Genomic DNA, 15021 nt, shown 5'->3' with positions numbered 1-15021 from the left:
AATAAAAGTTTAATTTGATGCAATGAGCTTCCTTCAAACACAGACAATATTTCAATAATTATTTTTTGACATGCTAATAGAAACATTGTTTCTCACTACCAGCACCATATAGCAACAAGAAATGTTATGAAATGCTAGATCTACCTTATATGCAAATACCTATGAGAGCTTTTTTCTCTAAATATCACTTTTCTAAAAAAAACAAATTTTTTGAAAGTTACTTGTGTGCGAAAATATTTATACACATTTTTTTCAATAAAATGGTCAAGAAATAAAATTTTTAAAAAAGCTCTCGTAGGTTGATGCAATACCATTGTACCAGCATGCATTCCAATTTTTAGCCAATTCGGACAAGAAATAAACAAATGAGTTTGTTTAAATAAACATTTACTGCAAAAAAATGTCATTTTGAGTAAAACGCGTTTAAAGTTATGGTTTGCAAATACAAAGCAAATCGTGCATTTTCAGCTAGGCTATAATTGTTACTGTCACTACTGGCTTTGAAATGCTGGGATACAGGAAATTTGTAACTGCTGAAGTATGACCAAAACAACAGCTACAAATACCACAAATATATAAAACCAGAAAGGGCTTTTCTGTTGCTACTATTAGTATATTTTCAGCATATCATATCATCGTTCTGGCATATTTTAGACTTTTGGGTCGCGTGGTAGCTCCACTAGTTCTAAAATTTAACAAGAAATGAATTGAAATTGTGGAGAAACTGCCATATATTCAGAATCCTGATGAAATTCTCTATCTTTTTAGTCCAAAATATAGTTTTCTTTAAAAAATTTTTTTTTCAATAAAGGTGTCCCCTTAATAAATAAGGCCTTTGAAATTCGGTTAAAGTTAGCTTCAGATGGGCCCAAAAACGACTTGGACTCTTTGTAAGTTCGTCATTCTTGCATTTGCCAAAAAAAGTTACACGATCCCAATTCAAATTTTAGGAAGCTTTGTGGTTATAGCGCACATGTATTTTATATAAAAGATTAATGATATTAAGGACTGAGAAGGATTTAAGTGCAATTTAAAAATCTCAAAAAGAAAAAATCGCGTTTCTTTGCCTCCAACCTTCGACGAGAGGAAGGAACCTGACGGTAATGATGGTGATATTTATTTAGTCGGACGTTTTGGAATTCGCATGATGGAGTATTGTCGGGAGAGGGATAGAGATAGCTAATAGAGAGGGATAGAGATTCGCATGATGGAGAGGGATAAAGATTCGCGTGATGGAGTATTCTAGGGAAAGGGATAAAGGTAGCTCTAAATTCTTCACATTAATGGCTATTCATCAGTGCATTATTGTCACGCAATGCGATTTCAAATGCTGGAATTGTATGCTTTGATCTCGTACCAGCAGCACTGAGGTGTTGTTCGTTTCGAAATGGAAGAATGTTAGATGACCAAGTTGATGCATTAGAATAGAAAAACCATGAACTGTTTGACACTACTTCCATTTCAACCATAGAAGTTATTGCAGACAACTTTGATTTATCCAGTTCTGCTAAGCAAGCTTTATAGTATTTGTGAAGAAAGCTTTCCAGTGTTTTAACAGGTTCTATTAAGTGATAGTTCAGCATCCGCAACTCTTTGTAAAGTTTTTCTTTAAATTCGTTTATTAAAGGTGGAGTGGCGACATTAACGAACATGTCCTTTGTTAGAATGTTGCCAGCTTTTTCTAGACTTGAAACTATTCCTCGAGCTAAATTTATCGGTTGAATTTTCATAACCTTTTCGCATAATCGTTTTCTTCCAGGTTTTGCTTTGATTTTAATTGTGTTGCACATTATCGGCTGCCAGTCCCTTCTGTCGTATCTCCAATGTACAGAAACATAATCTTCATCTCCTAACACAGCTTTTACGTAAGCTTTAGCTGCTTCAACAATGTAAGGAGAATGTCTCACTGCATCGGTCACTGCAGAATAAAGAACATTGTCAGGTATTTCTGTGTTGTCGGTGATGCCGTTTTCCAAAGAAGAAGCGAGTCCATTCTTCGGGTAAACTGTTATTGATTCCCTTGCAGAAGTATGAATTGCACAAGGAGCAGATGTGTTGTAAGCTTTTTGAATGCTTTCTGCGCTAGAAGGTAGCCACGGTTTGAATGCAATATTGTAATCATTGTTTGGAAGTGATGGTATATCAGCAGTTTTATTTTGATAAATAAATTGTAACAACTTTGCGCCACGCACGTTCATCAGCTTTTTCTTTATTCTTATAATGTCCATTCCAGTTTGTTTCTCAATTTCTTCAATATTTTGTAAAAGGACTGGTTTTGCCTGAAATACACGTTTCAATTGTGAGGTGCAATGCAATATAACGTGGCAATAAAAGTGCATGAGAGTCTTGAGAGATGCATGACAACTGACTTCAACCCCGTAAATTGTAAATGAGCAATGAATTAACGTGAAAGACATCTAAGACTATCAAATGTAACTTACCACTAAATTAACTGATGCCAAAGTTGCAATTCTTTATCGCGATGAAAAAACTCAAAAAAAAATGCGAAACTATTACAACATTATAAGTTTATTGCCCGCTCCGATACCTCAGTTGGTTAGCGCGTGACTTCGTAAACAAAGATGCTTCATTATCAAACGGCGTCGCAGGTTCGACTCTCGGAGTGTCCACTTGAGCAATGCACGTTAAAAGACTGCTTTCTATTCAGCGGCACGTAATGGATGGGATAATTCTCCGGCAAAAACACTTCAACAATCGGAAACTTCACTTTGTCGATCTCGGTAAGCTGCCCTGGGTTAAAAGACTCTTTATGCCAAACTGCGAGGAATAACCTATCAGTGGCTTTGTCAGTCCGAGGATAAAGAGTCAATTAATCGTTGGATTTAACACATTTTCTTTTTATCACTCAAAGAAAATACAACATAGGCCTAGGACTCAGGAGTGGGGAACCTGCGGCCAGCGAGCCGAATGCGGCCAGCGTGACTGTTCCATGTGGCTGCGTCAAAATTTTTTTACCCAAAATATATTGAAACAACAGCTCAAAAAGAGTAGGCTCTGCATTCTCGGTGTATTGCGGATGGCCTTCTATCTATGACTATAGTTGATCCATCATAGAAAGCCATTTGTAGCATCAATGTGTACGTCACATTGTCACAGTGTGTATGTCACAATGTGACCGTCACAAAGTGATCAGTTATTGTTAATCGGTCAGTTAGGCCATTCGTGAAACTGAAAAGTGGTTTGCAGAGTAGCTTACTTCTCAAATTAGCAAAATTTTACGTTGTATAATGGCTTCTGGAAAGAAAAGAAAGGTTGGAGATGAAGGCAGAATGTTCCAGAAAGATTGGACAAACTTGTGGCCTACTTCTTTGTTGAAGTAAGTGGCAAACCTGTGTGCATTGTTTGTGGTAAATCTGTAGCAGCAAAGAAGAAATCAAATTTAGAGTATCATTATGACTCCTGCCATGGTAATCTGAAACAAGCGCAGCAAAGCACTTTGTTAAGGTACTGCAAACAGGATGAAGATATTGTCAGAACGAGTCATGAAGTTATACTGAACTGATAGCGAAGAAGCTAAAACCACATGCAGATGGAGAATTCGTGAAAAATTTCAAAACTTTTAGTGGCCCGCCTGTGTTATTTCTCATTTTATGTGGCCGCAATACTAAAAAGATTTCCCACCCCTGGAGGTAATCAAAATAAACTTTCACACGTTTTCGACACGTAAAAATAAAATATGTTAAACCCGTTGAAGTTACTTTGTTTTATATGTCTGTGGTACAACAAAGCAAACTCTACCAAAGCTTAACATGATAACTACAGCATATACCAACGGTGGGCAAACTGCGGCTCGCGAGCCGCATGCGGCTCTTCAACATATATTTTGTGGCTCTTGTATTGAATCGTAATATTACAAAAAAAAAAACGATTATTTTAAATATGTTATCTCGCGCTGTCAACCAAGCGGTGGCGTACCTAGGTTATGGCAGGCATGGCTCGAGCCGTGGGCACCACATTGATAGGGGCGCAAAAATTGGTTGCTAAAAATTAAAGTTTGTGACTAACACTTTCTTCAAAATCTAATTTGCGCCCAATAGGCAATACAATACAAAGATCAAAAAGAAGTCTCTCTTTTACTGTTGCCATTGTTAAACAATGGAATTGTGACGTTGCAAAAGCAACATTGTTCCTCTCCTGGCTCATTTTGCGCTCAGTCAGCAACAATTGGAAGTTTAGTAAAGTCACTAAGCAGCGATTAGTTGAAGCTTAGAAGTAGCACCAGAACTTACTTATTCATTTTTGTAAGAATTTATAAATCTAATCTGTTGTATTTGTATGACTTCAACTTGGCCTGACCAGGGCCTCTGAGAGAAATTTTCACTACTGGTACAAAGTGTTACTCCGGGCCCCCCTCTCACTCCGGGCCCCCATTGTCTTGGGAAAAACGATTGACTTTTACTTAGGCATACTACACATCATACAACATGTTACTGTTGATATCTGTGCGCAATAATAGTATCAGGCGGCAAAAAACTACTATTTAGTGTTTTGTGTTGTGCATATCATGCGATCTGTCCCTCGCCAATTTGTGTATCCTGCATTGAATTCATGAGTCAGTTGTTGATGGTGCTGTTGAGAGGTGTTGCTTGTACAGCTTTAATGTAAAATTTTCAAATTCATTTATTTATTACTCTTAGATGTAGCCTATAATTATTTCTGATGAGGATACTATGTGGTGTCGAAAACGTTGGATTTAAGCTTAGTCGTTTTTTTTCTTGTTTTTTTTTTGTGTTTTTGTTCAAAAATGTTAAATCCGTTAACGTTACTGAGTGTTACATTTATCTGGTACAAGTCAAGCTCTCTAGCAATGCTCAAACATAACATTTTGTTAAAACATAAACAAATTAATCATCTGACCAATAACCTTTCTTCATTGTGAAGAAGGGGGCGTTCTTCCCGGCTATCAGCACAAGGCTGAGCACTCACTAGTACAGCGAGCAGCTGCGATTCGCCAACCATAACGGTGTAGCTTCCACGCTAGCCATTCAGACCATCCAATCAACAATATGTTTCTCGGCAGCCGATTTGTAGCAAGAATTGACAGCGATAGACACCGTGTTTCGCCCATGAGGCTGGGCTCGTCAGTATCGCACCACTAATTCTGCCACTTCATTAACCTTTGCATTCACCACATGCCTAGCGGAGGTAAACGAAGTCAGTTTTTTTTACTCCGGCTCCGCTTTTGCTCCGAAAGTATTGAGTCCGGCACCTGCTTCAACTCCGAAGTTTATTTGAAGTGAAATAAGCGTGAAACTACCTTTTTCAAACAGTTTTTAAAAAACACAAATCACCCGGGCTTTTCTCAAAACTGCTTTTGCTACACTATACCACCCCCCCTCTAGCAGACAGGAAAATAACCAACTTTTATGATTTCATTTAGGGTACTTTTAACAGGACGTTTTTGCACGTAAAGCATTAAATCACCACTTTGGGTCCCTAATTTGCTTGCAATGCACTCAATTACCTTTCCGGGCCCTTTTGCTACATTACGCCCCCCCCCCCCCCCCCCAGGACTAAAGAATAACAACTTTTATGCTTTAATTTAGTCGTTTAGGATGATTTCAACCAAACATTTTTGCACTTAAACCATAAAATCACAATTTCGGGCCCCCAACAAACACAGGCCAGGGCCCTCAAGGGTACGCCGTACCCTCCGTACCCCACTCTCATAGGCCTTGGGCTTGACCAGAGCACTCAGTCTGTTCTAGGAAGAAATTAGCATTAAAGTATTATTGAGCCTATAAGCATGATTATACGAAATTTTGAGACCAAGAATTATGCTAGGTATGATTTATTTTTACGTGCTGTGCTGGCGCTGCTTAGCACTTAGCAGTCTGAAGATTTGAGGTTCATTCACAAGCTGCTGCTTTATGAATAAACGGTACCGTACTTTTATCTAACTTCCTCAAGTTATCAGACGGATAAAAGGAACTCAATTCGTAGTAGAACACACCAATATTGGGAATGATTTGCCATCGATTTTTTCAATCTCTAGTTAGCATACAACCCAACGGTTACAAAACCCGCCGACAGGCAACAAATGTCTGCGACAAATTAAATTAATTAATATCAGTTTTTGAAAAAAATTTGCAGGTTCCTGAGAATAAATATACAGAACTCAAAAAGACCACTGCACGACTCATTTCTGTTTTTCTGACAACTTATGGTTGTGAATCTTTATTCTCTGTAATGAACTTTGTAAAATCAAAACATCGTGCAACATTGACAAATGAACACTTGGAAGAATTAATTTGCACAGCATTAACAACTTATCGTTCAAATTTTCAGAGATTAGCGAGTCAAGTACAAAACTGATATGGATAAGCAATCATTGTGTTTTTATTGCTGTTATGTTATTTTGTGTCAACTGATTTTGCGATTTATCCGCAAGCGGCTCTTTCTTTGAACAACTGTGCCCACCCCTGGCATATACCGTAAAACCTCTATTTGAGCGCCACCTCTATTTGAACGCCACCTCTAATAGAACGCCACTTTTAAAGAAGGGTTGAGAAATAGAGCGCCTCCCTCTAATTGAACGCCACCTCCAATAGAACACCACTTTGCCGTGTTGCCAATCCTGGGGCCTGACAGGTTGCTTCAATTTTAAACTAAAAACAAACGAATTTTAAACTAAAAATGACCTGTATATACCGGTAAATGTGTTTGGTGTTTTTTCTTTTCATTAATAAACTTTATTTCAAAATTCTGACCAGCTAGTCGAAAAGTAGAGCGCCAACCTCTAATTGAACGTCACCTCTAATAGAACGCCACTTTTAAACAAGAGTTGAAAAATAGAGCGCCATGGCGGTAAAATAGAGGTTTTACGGTAATTGAGTAGGGAAGGTAATTTGATACACTTTTAACATTTTTGTCTGTTAACTGAAAATTACGTGACACAAACTATTGATTTTAAGCTGAAATGAAAGTCTGATCCCTTACACACTTTTTAAAAACATTTTCACTTTTCTATTTTTGTTACTTTTTTTAAATTGAAATTTTAAAAACGTCACTCAAATGCATCAATTTACCTTCCACCGAAGGTAAATTGATACACCCGGAAGCTAATTTGATACAGTAAAACTAACACAGAAATCCCCTTTAACAGCAAAGCAATAAATAAAAATTTGATATGTGGTTGGAGTGCTTGGGTGCAAAAATGACTGTTGAGGCCTATGTGTGCGGCGAAGCTTCTGCTGCGGGACAGACATGGGAAAGATGATTGGCTGGAGTTCTTATTCAAGGGGCGTGCTTTGCGCCTTTTTCATTTTTTGACAGCAGATAGCGTGTAGGCCTACGAAAGCCTATAAAGGTTGTTTCACAAAGAAACAGGTCTAGTAAAAAAAAACAACTTATTTAAATCATCTAGATCAATGACAACATTTATTACAGTCAAAAAAAGAATTTGATATACTCTGTATCAATTTACCTTCTCCGCATGTATCAAATTACCTTTTTCAAAAAAAGTTATAAAATTCTGATTTTTGTATGCTTGGATGCACATTGCAAAAGAACGTGGCATGCCCTTGAAGCCTTATCAATGAACTGTCAAATGAGTTTGGTTTCATCTTTCAGAAACTTTTCTTTAATTTTCCAGATGAAAATAATCATGAGTTAAAAATTTTACGAAAATACTCAAAAAGCACACTTTTCCAATTTTATGCCACAAAGCACGAGTTAGCTGCATGGCGTCATTTTGTAGGTATTATTTTCACAGATCTTCCACTTAATGAGAGTATTTTTGACTAATATTTTTGTACATTTCTGTATGGGGGCGTATCAAATTACCTTCCCTTCCCCTACTGTTTAACTTCCCTGTGAGTAAATAATTATTTGACCGTAATCCATGCTCTCAATCATTATATAAGCTTGGAAAAAAAGTTGGAGGTTCATACTGAAATTTTCATGAGCAGCTAAAAACTGCTTAGTATAATAGTAGCCTACGGTGCGGTAGATTGCTAGTGGTTCGATAACAAAGTAAAGTAGCCTAATAGTAGGCTTATGTGGGCTTCTTTTGTAAAACCTAGGCTACTGCAAATAGTTTTGAACGCCTAAAAAATATAAACTAGTTTTACCTGCAAAGCAACGTCAAATGCACCATCACACTTCTTTCTTAGGTTTGAGATTGAAATGCAGGAAACAAATCGACACAAACGGTCAACATCAATAACTTGATGCGGCGAAAGAACCTGTCCACCTTTGGTGTAGTGTGTTGTGAAGAAAGGGATCACCAAAGTCCTGTTTGTTCAAAGGAATTGTTTAAAGTTAAGTAAACATTAGGCTAACAAGTGACCACGCCACCTAAATCATAGGCAACATCCTAGATGCCGTGATAAGTTATTATTAACCATTTTATTTAAGTCAACGAAACCCAACAACAACAAGGCATAATTATAAAAGAAAGCAAAAATTGCGAACGTTTTCGGCTGTTTGTCTAGCCTTTTTCAAGCATTTTGTTAAAAAACTGATTTAAATTGCTTGAGAAGTCTTGAATATAATCGACTACAGTACAGCAAGGGATATCTAAAGAAGAGGATACGAAGGCTTTTATTACGTCTGACAACAGAAGGGCTTCTGTTTACCGTAAATAATTGAATACATGAATTCAACAAGGGCCCAATTACCAGAAATGTGATTTTGAGATAAACGCATTTTATTTTTTACTGCCATTTATCTTAGTGCTGGAACTTCAATATTGGTTATATGTTTAGATATACTGGTAAGTAGTAATAGGAATGAAAGTTTCACCAGGGGGAGGTTCTGCTACGAAACTTTGGGGAAGTTAATCCACCAAAATTGGGCCCTTTTACAAATCAACAAGATTGTATGTGTTACCAACTCTTTTTTTACCATTTTATGAATAAGAAAATGGGCACAGAATATAATAAGATTGATTCAACTAGTCTACACAGAGAAAGGCAAAACTATCATGCAGCAATGTTTACAACATTTCAAAGTCATGGTTACTCGTCATAATCGGAGTTTTGTTCGGGTTCACTGTGAGGCATGTGTGCATTTAAGGTCTTCATGTATTCTCTTCCCTCTTCTCCCAGATATCATGCCAGTGACTGCACATCTTTTACTTTCTTAGGATTAACTGAATATGGACCACTGCATAGGGGTTCAGTGGGGTATTCCAATGCTGACTTTAAAAGGCGAAACTTTGTTCCATCGTCCCATTCATATCTGTAGAGGTTATGATTTGTAGCTTGTTAAGAGCATCATAGTTAAAAACTTTGAACTGTGTTATTTTCCAGTCCTTCACGTTGGTGTTGTAGCATTTACCAAGCGCAGCTTTGAAATCTTTCATTTGATTTCCTTTCATGACGGTTAGCTGGAAACGCTTGCGTATCATTTCGTTCCATCCGGAGTACAACTCCACATGGTCTCGTCTTCTCTGCATCCTCTCGATATTGCCGAACTGTCGGTCACATGGTAGGTAACTGTGACCGCGCATGGGCAGACGGTGTGTTACAGAGTCAAATCTGCCATTCCCTACTAAAGTATGCAGGTATTGCACCATGGTATTGTTGTGGTTTTGGCCACGACACCCATCGGTAAATACATGCAATTTGCGTGCATTTGCATCAAGGTGATTAGTGATGTAGTCGTGAAGGCAGTTCAAGACCTCATTTACACCCCCTCTAGCCTCTGTTTCAGGCCAGGTATATATTCGACTTTTACCAGTTTTTGCCGAATGTATACCAAAAACAAATAACCACAGCTGCCGGCTATAAAACACATCCCCTGTTGCAATGTGTGGACAGTGGCGTACGCAGGGGGGGCCATTGGGCCATGCCCCCCCCCCTTAAAAATGTTTTAGTAGTTAACGACGTAGATTAAGGCATTTAATTTGTTTTGCATTGCTTAGTCAAAGCAATTACTGTAACAATGTTGTTTTATAGACTAAGCCAATACGAAATGCATGGCCCACTCCACCTACCCCACCCCAGGTATGCCAATGTAGCATAATGTTCTGTAAGCCTATTACAGTGATTAGTGAGAGAGAAATGGATATAGTCTAAACTAAAACCATACTGGGATATCATGAAGACATCTGGGATATCAATGGCCAGTGGAGTAGCCAAGGGGGGGGGGTGGTTACAACCCCACCTGGCACGCGTGTGACGTCACGATATTGAGAATGATGCTTTCAGTCTCTTTATGCTTGGGAATGATGCTTTCAGTCTAAAAAAACTAGCCTAATTTTAAACAAAACTGCATTAAAAGAGCGAGTTTTGCCAATACCAAACATTCAAACAGCTCAGCCAGGAATTAACAACAAGAAAACATAGAGACTTAGCTTTATCTCCGAAAAATGCCGAAGAAAACATGATCTTATCCTTTTGCTATGACACCTGACAGCACCATTTTACAGGAATATTCATACCCACATTTTTGTTGAAAATGCTCTCAGAATGCACCAAATTCAAAGTAATTTTTCAAAATTTTCTGGGGGAGGCCCCCAAGACCTGCCGCCGCTGAGTGTCGTCTTAAGCGAAAACGCCGCGTCGGGCTTTGCCCGCCGGTCGTCAAACCCCTCTTTCAAAATTCCTGGCTACGCTACTCTCAATGGCCCCCCCCCTTGAGAAAATCCTGCGTACGCCACTGTGTGTGGATATGGCATATTTTGCTTAAAATCAAAACACAGTCACTCTGTGTCCTCTTGGTCTTTCGCCAGTGTAGTTTTTTTCTTTCAGTGCCGTATAGAATACTTTGGCTTTTCGCTTGTGTATATCAAGTTTGACTTTCAGTGCTCTCTTAGCCGCAGCGTTTGATTCAAGTTTTATGTTTGCTTCATGCTCAGCACACACTGTGCATACATCTGTCTTTGGTCTCCTAAAGCCATAGTTGAAATTTAGTTTGTAGTACTCATAATAGTACCGATACTTCACTTCACAGTCTAGCTTTTCTGGGTCTTTACCATCTTTGTACTCAGCATAATGTTGTGGATAATGTTTCTCGAGAAACAAGGTATACATCTTAAGGACATTGAGGTAGACCCAAGATAGCGCCTTTTGTTCCTGTGACCACCATAGTGAGACACCCGGTATGGGAAGCTGCTAATATGAGTATCAATTTTCAGCTTGATATCATCACTTTTAGTAACCTGTTTGCCATGCTTCCCTCTTTTGTCCTTTGGTGTGGTTCCTTGCGCAGTCAACTGAGCAACACGTCTAATCCGTTTTAGCCCAATCCCATGAAGACTTGCAAAGCCTTCACGACATACAACTTTCTCCATTTCACCAAACTTAACCTTGTATGTATACCGAAAGTCCTGTTGGTGATGACATTCACCTAAAAAAGGTATAGCCTAGTTAGTTAATCTTCAAAAATATAAGCAGCATAGTTCAGAGTGTACAACCAAATCCACATAAACTAACACAATGCATGTACCTATAGTATAGCCTAATCATAGGTAGCAACCTTGTGAACGTTGACTGCGTTTGGTGGGTCTAGATGTTATCAAAGCTGAGAGATAGGCATCTTGCCCATCTTGGGACCCAATCTCATTAAAATTTGGCAGTATCCAACATTTTGTGGCATCAGTTAGCCCAATAATGCATCTTCTTTTGCATCTAATAAAAGAATAACAAACACTTTAGCCTATCAGTGCCAACAAATAGTAGCCTACTGTAGTGACAGTTAGAGATACCGGTAGCCTACTTAATAGCTGCATGATGGGCTATACCATGATACATAAGCACAACTAGAAACAAAAAAATATTGCTGAAACTGATTACCAATACCACTGAAAGGAAAGATCAAATTAAACACATAGGCTTAGGTAAGTTACTGTAATGTTACGGTAAGTAAGTTATAGGCTAGGCCTAGCCTAAAACTAAAAAATCAACCATAAAAAAATAAGTTGCTCTTTGCTACAGAAATTAAGTTATTATACCTGCAGTTGTTTCCAGTTTTTTTTGCATCGATCTTCTTTCCTTTGCTATTGGTGTAAGTTTTCCCTTCAGCCCTCATTTTTTTAGCAGCATTCCGACCCCATTCTTTTTCAAAAGTGAGAAAAACTAACTGGTAAAGGTGATCAGGTACTATGACACTTCCTCAAATGGGCGATCAACCTAACACAGAAAGCAATCATTAAGAAAATAAATCAATAGTTTTTTTTCAAGTCTAAACCTTAAACCATTTGACCAAGTAAACACTCACAATAATATTTCAAATTTTTTTTAATATAATTTATGTTGTGGAACCGGTTTTCTTCCTATAGGATTCATCAGCACAACTGGATCGAAACGAAATAATTACAGAAGATTACTATTAGCACAACTAGCCTAAAAAAACGCAAATTTACATGTTAAATAAATAAAAAAATAAAAGTCACTAAATGTCCAAAACCTTCATATCCTTGCTTTATTCTTTTTCTTTTCTTTTTTTTTCTTCATAGTATTGCCAAATACAGAAAATATTGCAACAATTTGATACGATATCTTACTAAAGCTGTCCGTACAAGCAGCAGTAAAAAGTAGAATAATTGAGATGAATTTTACAAGTATGATTAAGAAATGCTTATGACGGTGCAATATGGAACAAACGCTTCTATTACATCATCATGCTAAACTTGCAAGATGCAAAAGGTTAGCAATCAATGCGGCAGAAATAGGTGACAAGGAATGGAAAAACTAGAAAAACCAATCTATGATCAAAAGTGAGAAAAACTAACTGGTAAAGGTGATCAGGTACTATGACACTTCCTCAAATGGGCGATCAACCTAACACAGAAAGCAATCATTAAGAAAATAAATCAATAGTTTTTTTTCAAGTCTAAACCTTAAACCATTTGACCAAGTAAACACTCACAATAGTATTTCAAATTTTTTTTAATATAATTTATGTTGTGGAACCGGTTTTCTTCCTATAGGATTCATCAGCACAACTGGATCGAAACGAAATAATTACAGAAGATTACTATTAGCACAACTAGCCTAAAAAAACGCAAATTTACATGTTAAATAAATAAAAAAATAAAAGTCACTAAATGTCCAAAACCTTCATATCCTTGCTTTATTCTTTTTCTTTTCTTTTTTTTCTTCATAGTATTGCCAAATACAGAAAATATTGCAACAATTTGATACGATATCTTACTAAAGCTGTCCGTACAAGCAGCAGTAAAAAGTAGAATAATTGAGATGAATTTTACAAGTATGATTAAGAAATGCTTATGACGGTGCAATATGGAACAAACGCTTCTATTACATCATCATGCTAAACTTGCAAGATGCAAAAGGTTAGCAATCAATGCGGCAGAAATAGGTGACAAGGAATGGAAAAACTAGAAAAACCAATCTATGATCAAAAGTGAGAAAAACTAACTGGTAAAGGTGATCAGGTACTATGACACTTCCTCAAATGGGCGATCAACCTAACACAGAAAGCAATCATTAAGAAAATAAATCAATAGTTTTTTTTCAAGTCTAAACCTTAAACCATTTGACCAAGTAAACACTCACAATAGTATTTCAAATTTTTTTTAATATAATTTATGTTGTGGAACCGGTTTTCTTCCTATAGGATTCATCAGCACAACTGGATCGAAACGAAATAATTACAGAAGATTACTATTAGCACAACTAGCCTAAAAAAACGCAAATTTACATGTTAAATAAATAAAAAAATAAAAGTCACTAAATGTCCAAAACCTTCATATCCTTGCTTTATTCTTTTTCTTTTCTTTTTTTTCTTCATAGTATTGCCAAATACAGAAAATATTGCAACAATTTGATACGATATCTTACTAAAGCTGTCCGTACAAGCAGCAGTAAAAAGTAGAATAATTGAGATGAATTTTACAAGTATGATTTGATCAAGTACTTTTGATCATAGATTGGTTTTTCTAGTTTTTCCATTCCTTGTCACCTATTTCTGCCGCATTGATTGCTAACCTTTTGCATCTTGCAAGTTTAGCATGATGATGTAATAGAAGCGTTTGTTCCATATTGCACCGTCATAAGCATTTCTTAATCATACTTGTAAAATTCATCTCAATTATTCTACTTTTTACTGCTGCTTGTACGGACAGCTTTAGTAAGATATCGTATCAAATTGTTGCAATATTTTCTGTATTTGGCAATACTATGAAGAAAAAAAAGAAAAGAAAAAGAATAAAGCAAGGATATGAAGGTTTTGGACATTTAGTGACTTTTATTTTTTTATTTATTTAACATGTAAATTTGCGTTTTTTTAGGCTAGTTGTGCTAATAGTAATCTTCTGTAATTATTTCGTTTCGATCCAGTTGTGCTGATGAATCCTATAGGAAGAAAACCGGTTCCACAACATAAATTATATTAAAAAAATTTGAAATACTATTGTGAGTGTTTACTTGGTCAAATGGTTTAAGGTTTAGACTTGAAAAAAAACTATTGATTTATTTTCCATTCTTTTTCATTCCTTCTTTTTCTTCCTCTTACTTCACTAGCTTCTTCACAAGTTGCATCAGTAACTGTTGGTTCAGACATCTTTATAGGAATTAACCTTTTTATTCAGAGATAAACTGAAGGCTACCGCACTGTATAACGACAAGGCTGATGCTGTAGGGAGTGTAGGCTACTCAACCAGTGCCACAGACCAGTAGACTGTATGACAAACTAAACTAGTGCTGCCAATTCTAATATTCTAATCGGCAGCATATTCTAATCGGCAGCAGTGGCCGAGTGGTTAGCGCGTTGGGCTCGCAGTCGAGAGCCTGCATGTTCGACTCCAGCCACCCGCACTTGCTGTTGTTTCTCTGGGCAAGAAACTTTACGATAATTGCCTCTACCCAGTGATCGATTTCGAGTAATGGGTAGTACCAAATTTAAGTTATACAGTAAGTAGAGTAGACAACCGGAAACAGACATTGTCGTCGGCTGCAGCGTGGGTCAGGTGTACGTCGAAAGGCGTACACCGATGCATAGCGCTCAAGTCCGCTTTCCGCAATGCAGGATAAAAACGAACAAACAAACAAACAAACTAATAATCTTTATTCAAAGGAAAGTAATCTAAAA

At 37.2% G+C, this 15021-nt stretch overlaps 1 protein-coding gene across 1 annotated transcript; it reads right to left on the bottom strand.

The window, feature by feature from the left end:
- Nucleotides 1-1280: 1280 nt before the first annotated feature.
- Nucleotides 1281-14010, bottom strand: LOC145777454 (uncharacterized). Its single transcript, XM_082588828.1, has 6 exons — nucleotides 12376-14010; nucleotides 11921-12098; nucleotides 11446-11597; nucleotides 11129-11316; nucleotides 8094-8256; nucleotides 1281-2279 (listed from the first exon to the last, which is right to left on the bottom strand). The coding sequence occupies exons 4-6, from the start codon at nucleotides 11137-11139 to the stop codon at nucleotides 1281-1283; spliced, it is 1173 nt and encodes a 390-aa protein (XP_082444954.1). The 5' UTR covers nucleotides 11140-11316; nucleotides 11446-11597; nucleotides 11921-12098; nucleotides 12376-14010.
- Nucleotides 14011-15021: the final 1011 nt, after the last annotated feature.

This window comes from Aplidium turbinatum, chromosome 9 (genome assembly GCF_918807975.1).
Source record: "Aplidium turbinatum chromosome 9, kaAplTurb1.1, whole genome shotgun sequence".
Taxonomy (NCBI): Eukaryota; Metazoa; Chordata; class Ascidiacea; order Aplousobranchia; family Polyclinidae; genus Aplidium; species Aplidium turbinatum.
The sequence above is the reverse complement of the archived record's forward strand: the minus strand, read 5'-3'. Positions and strand labels throughout refer to the sequence as shown.

Excerpts from the sequence above, each read along its gene's own strand:
- LOC145777454 (XM_082588828.1), bottom strand. Across the intron at positions 2,280-8,093 it reads CATTTGACGTTGCTTTGCAG|GCAAAACCAGTCCTTTTACA; the intron begins GTAAAACTAGTT and ends CGTGTATTTCAG.